General features: G+C 40.5%; 1 protein-coding gene across 1 annotated transcript in view; it reads left to right on the top strand.

The window, feature by feature from the left end:
- The first annotated feature begins 991 nt into the window (after positions 1-991).
- ERCC4 (ERCC excision repair 4, endonuclease catalytic subunit) overlaps positions 992-6,000 on the top strand; it is a 34,715-nt gene continuing 29,706 nt past the window's right edge. Inside the window, exons 1-2 of the mRNA XM_030884009.2 lie at positions 992-1,223; positions 2,531-2,711. Of these exons, the coding sequence (XP_030739869.1) occupies positions 1,017-1,223; positions 2,531-2,711 (388 nt within the window). The 5' untranslated portion in view covers positions 992-1,016. The remainder of the gene's footprint in view (positions 1,224-2,530; positions 2,712-6,000) is intronic.

The following is a 6,000-nucleotide window of genomic DNA, read 5'->3' as shown; positions in this document are numbered from 1 at the left end:
CATATAAACGGATTTTGTAAAAGAATATTAAATACCATGTTCAGAGGCTTGTCAAATGATAGTGACAAACCCGGGATTTAAGTCAGGGTTGCTTATTACATCAGCAAAAGAATTCTATGTGGTGAGAGAGCTTTTATATACCAAAAAAAAAAAAAGACTAAAAGTGTAGATATCATGATGTTACAGTGGTTATTTCTGGGTAATGGAATAAGAAGTGGTTTTTATTTTTGCTTACTTATAAAGTATTTTTAATTTTCTAACAATGAAGATTGAGGAAAAGGGACGTCGACACAGAACAATTCCTCTAGTGAAATTAACAGGCGTTTCTAGGTATAGAACCAATACTACCGAAGGTGTCCCCCTAGTGGAAGACGGGACGCGGCGGCCGCTGGAACACCTGATTGCGACTTTTCACATAGCTAATTGTATTCAAGACTTTCCGAGAGAAACAAGAGCCTAAAGTTAGTAAGCTATGCTGCTTATTCAAAATTTTTTAAAAAGAGGGGCCCATTGCAAAAGAAAGGCGCAAACCTCACCCTGGGAAGCAGGTGCTACCAATTCTAGGCGCAATCCTTAGATTGACAATTAACTTTTTCAATTGTCAAGGTCGGGGAACTAAGCTCCTTGGGTTTAATTCTCTTTTCTCGCTTGGTGGTAGCTTATGTTCTAGGTCCAGGTCTAGGTCTAGGTCTAGGCCGCCTGACTCTCAAATCGAAGGTACAGAGAAGGTGAAATAACTGAAGACTCTGGGGTGCAGCCTGAAGCCTGAAAAGACACCTGTTGGGAGCACTAGCACCTCCCCGCGACTCAACGAATCTTCGGTTCCTCTCGGCTCCTCTCGGCTCCTCTTCGGCTGAGTTCGGCCTCGCTCGTCTTCTAGGGCTCGGCTCTCTTCGGCTGCGTTCGGCCGGCTCGTGTCCTCTCGGGCTCGGCTCTCTTCGGCCGCGCTCTGCTCGCTCTCGTCTCGGACTCGGCTCTCTTCGGCTACGTTCGGCCGCGGCGGCCGAAGGGCGCCCATGGAACCGGGCTTGCCGGCTCGAGAGACAGCTATGGCGCCGCTGCTGGAGTATGAACGGCAGCTGGTGCTGGAACTACTGGACGCGGACGGGCTGGTGGTGTGCGCCCGTGGCCTCGGCGCAGACCGGCTCCTCTACCACTTCCTCCGGCTGCACTGCCACCCGGCGTGCCTGGTGCTGGTGCTCAACACGCAGCCAGCCGAGGAGGTGCGGCCGCCCGCGCTGGGGGAGGGGACCCCGGGAACGCTGGGAGCCTTCGTAACAGACGCAGGCCTCGGCGCGGAGGCCAGGTTTCTGAGGGCGATGCGGGTCCCTGACGCGGGCGGGAAGGCGTTGAATAGGGTTCCCTGAGACAGATGCAGGCCCCTGACGCGGGTGCGGGGACGCTGAGACGATGGGCGGGGTCGCAGGACCCTGACACGGGTTCGAGGACCTGAAAGGGTTGGAGGGTCTCTGAGAGGAGTAGGGGAGTCATTTGAGAAGCGTGGAGGTGGGAAGGATTGGAGGTCTCTGAAGAGGGTGGGGAGTTGTCTGGTGGAGGATGTGGAAGGGAATAACGAGGCAGTCCTGGAGTTGGGTATTAAGGGACTGGCTGGAGGTAGAGGAGTGAGGTCTCTAAAAGGGAACAGTGATGGGGATGGAGGAATCTCTGAAGGGAATGGGGAGACGTGAAAGGAGACGCTGAGGTTGGGGAGAACCCTGTAGGGAAGAGGAGGGACTGGGGGTTCACCCAGGCTGTGGGAAGAGGGGCATAGGGTCAGAAGGGAAGGGAGCTGGAAGCTGAGGGTATTGGGGAAGGGTACCTGGGTTAGGGAGAGTGGAGAACACTGAGGAAGATAGAAGGGGGATACACCTTTGCTGAGGGGTAGTGACAGGCGACACAGCTTGATCTGACGACTCTGATGAGCCCTTAGATATCTAGAGCGGATGGCCAGAAGGAAAATGCCAGCTGAGAAGAGTGACCACACACTCCCTGACTGATCCATCTAGGTATCCCTAGTGCTTGACTAGCGCTTAGCACAACACGGGGGCCCCCCCAGGAAAGGTGGTATCAAACTTAAAGGACCAAGGGTCCCATTGACATGATGAAATCCCCTCTAGGGTGGACCAGGACAGAACTAATAGTCTAAAACACCACCTGGGGAAAGGATTCCCTTGTTATCTTCTCACATGGTATTTACACTTGCTTGCAGAGTTGCCTCTGGTGGGCAGTATTTTCTAGGTAGCAGAAGTCTTTCAACTCAGGATTTTAAAAGTCTTTTGTTGTCGTTAAACTGCTAATAACATCTCAAGTGCAGTGAGTCCTTAGTGCAAACCCCAAAACAAAAACAAAACCCTAGATAAATGTCGATTGTTTGGTTGATCATCGTAAAGTAATTTAGTTTGTATGTTCATTATTATTAAGTTCATGATCTCTGAAAAAGGCAGCATATCACTTTAAATACAAATACTGGTAACCTAATAAAAACTGCCCTCTATTAAACGGTCTACTAATCAAGTTTGATTTAATTTAGGAATATTTTATCAATCAGCTGAAGTTAGAAGGAGTTGAACATCTCCCTCGCCGAGTAACAAATGAAATCACAAGTAGCAATCGCTATGAGGTATACACACAAGGCGGTGTGATATTTGCAACAAGTCGAATACTTGTGGTTGATTTCTTGACTGATAGAATACCTTCAGATTTAATTACCGGTAAGAATTTGAAGCCTTATTGTTATTTGTATATACGTTTGCACTTTCTTTTTTTTCTGTATGTATCTGTTCCCTCTGCTAAACTCTAAACTAGAACCTTCTTGTGAACAGCATTGGATGTTTTTGTTCAACATTGTGCTTCCAGGTGTTAACACAATACCTGACACATTTTGGATGCTTAGTAAATATTTATGGCCTGAATAAGAAACTAAATGTAAGATTGACGTTTCCTTGTTTTCTAAGCTCATATTCAGTCAATACTTAGTAATTGACAGGCATTTGCTTTTAGAAACTACTCAGATTTGAAATGTTTATAAATATTCTTTATATATTTCCTAAAAGAGTTTGGTTTTCCTCTTTAAAGAATATTTTTTCCCATGATTTGAAATTTTCAAAACAATTTTTTTCAGTATAGTTAGCATACAATATTATATTGGTTTCAGGTATATAGTAATTCAGTATTTTTATAGATTATGCTCCATACAAATTTATTATAAATATTGACTATATTCTCTGTGCTGTACATTACATCCTTAACTTGTTTATTTTATACCTAATAGTTTGTACCTCTTACTCCCCTTCACCTCTTTTGCCTCTCGCCCCATCCCTCTCCTCACTGGTAACCACTAGTTTGTTGTCTGTTTCTGTTTTGTTGTACTTCTTCCATTGTTTTATTTTTTAGATTCCACATAAAAGTGAAAACACAGTATTTGTCTTTCTCTGTCTGACTACTTCATTTAGCAAAATACCCTCCAGGTCCATCCATGTTGTGGCACATGGCAAAATTTCATTCTTTTTTTATGGCTGAGTGATGTTCCATTGTATATATATTCCACATCTTCTTTATCCATTCATCTATCCATGAACACTTTAGTTGCTTCCATATCTTGGCTATTGTAAATAATGCTTCTGTGAACATTGGGGTGCATATATCTTTTTAGGTTAATGTTTTTGTTTTCTTCAAATAAATACCCAGGAGTGGAATGGCTGAATCATATGGTACTTCTCCTTTTAGTTTTCTGAGGAACCTCCATACTGTTTTCCATAGTGGCTGCACCAATTTACATTCCCACCAAGAGTACACAAGGGTTCCTTTTTCTCCATACCCTCAAAAAACACTTGTTATCTCTTGTCTTTTTCACGATGGACATTCTGAGAGGTGCGAGGTGATATCTCATTGTCCGTGTCAGTTGGCCATCTGTGTGTATTCTTTGGAAAAATGCCTATTCAGATCCTCTGCCCATGTTTTAATCAGGTTCTTTGGTTTTTTGATGTTGAGTTGTATGAGTTTTTGGTGTATTTTAGATATTAATCTCTTATTGAACATATTGTTTGCAAATATCTTCTCCCATTCAGTAGGTTGCTATTTCGTTTTGTTGGTTGGTTTCCTTTGCTGTGCAAAAGCTTTTTAGTTTGATTATTTTTGTTTTTGTTTCCCCTGCCTAAGGAGACAGATCCAAAAATTATTGCTAAGACAGATGTCAGAGAGCATACTGCCTATGTTTTCTCCTAGGAGTTTTATGGTTTCAGGTCTTACAGTTAGGTCTCTAATCCATTTTGACTTTATTTTTGTATATGGTGTGAGAAAAATGTTTTAATTTCTTTCTTTTACATGTAGTTGTCCAGATTTCCCAACACCAGTTATTGAAGAGACTGTCTTTTCCCCATTGTATATTCTTGACTACTCTGTCGTAGATTAATTGATCATGTGCATGAGTTTATTTGGGAGCTTTCTATTCTGTTCCATTGATCTCTGGGTCTGGTTTTGGGGCAGTACATGCTGTTTTGGTTACTGTAACTTTGTAGTATAGTCTCAAGTCAGGGAACATGATACCTTCAGTGTTCTTTTTTCTCAAGATTGCTTTGGCTATTTAGAGTCTTTTGTGATTCCAATCAAAATTTAGGATTATTTGTTCTAGTTCTAGGAAAAATGTCATAGGTATTTTGATGAGGATTGCATTAAATCTGTAGATTGCTTTGGGTAATGTGGACATTTTAACAGTATTCTTCCAATTGATGAACAAAGGATATATTTCCATTTATTTGTATTGTCTTCAGTTTCTTTGATCAGTGTCTTATAGTTTTCAGAGTACAGATCTTTCACCTCCTTATTAAATTTATAATTGGTTTAATTTATTTAATTTAATACCTAAATTCTTAGATATTTTATTCTTTTTCATTCAGTTGTAAATGGGATTGTTTCTTGATTTCTGTTTCTGATACCTCATTCTTAGTGTATAGAAATACAACAGATTTCTATATTAATCTTATATTCTACAACTTTACTGAATTTACTGAATTTATATATTTTAATCGTTTTTTGGTGGAGTCTTAAGGGTTTTCTATATATAGTATGTCATTTGCAAATAGTGAGTTTTACTTCTTCACTTCCAATTTGGATGCCTTTTATTTCTTTTTCTTGTCTGATTGCTGAGGCTAGACCTTTCAATATTATGTTAAATAGAAGTGGTGAGAGTGGACATCCTTGTCGTGTCCCTGATCTTAGACGAAAAGATTTTAGCTTTCACCATTGAGTATAACATTAGCTGTGGGTTTGTCATAAATGGCTTTTATTATGTTGAGATATGTTCCCTCTATACCAACTTTGTTGAGAGTTTTTATCATGAATGGATGTTGAATTTTGTCCAGTGCTTTTTCTGTATCTGTTGAAATGACTATGTGATTTATATCCTTCATTTTGTTAATGGTTCAATATCCACAAATCAAGGTTCAGTACTGAACTACCCTTGCATCCCTGGAATAAATCCCACTTGGTCATGATGTATGATCCTTTTATATATTGTTGAATTCAGTTTGCTAATATTTTGTTGAGGATTTTACATCTATGTTCATCAGGGATATTGGCCCTTAATTTTCTTTTTTTTGTAGTATCTTTGTCTGGTTTTGGTATCAGGATAATGCTGGGCTCATAAAATGAGTTGGGAAGTGTTCTATCCTCTTCAGTTTTTTGGATAGTTTGAGAAAGATAGGTATTAACTCTCCTAAAGTGTTTGGTGGAACTCTCCTGTGAAGTCATCTGGTCCTAGACTTTTCTTTGTTGGGATTTTTTGTTAGTGATTCAGTTTATTACTAGTAATTGGTCTCTTTAGATATTTTATTCCTTCCTGATTCAGTATTAGAAGATTGTGTATTTATAGGGGTTTATCCATTTCTTATAAGTTGTCCAATTTGTTGGCATATAACTCTTAGTATATTCTCTTATGATTATTTGTATTTCTGTGATATCAGTTGTAAGTTTGTCTCTTTCAATTCTGATTTATTTATTTGG

Source organism: Globicephala melas, chromosome 15, assembly GCF_963455315.2.
Source record: "Globicephala melas chromosome 15, mGloMel1.2, whole genome shotgun sequence".
NCBI classification, from domain to species: domain Eukaryota; kingdom Metazoa; phylum Chordata; class Mammalia; order Artiodactyla; family Delphinidae; genus Globicephala; species Globicephala melas.
This window is presented reverse-complemented; position numbering and strand designations above follow the sequence as displayed.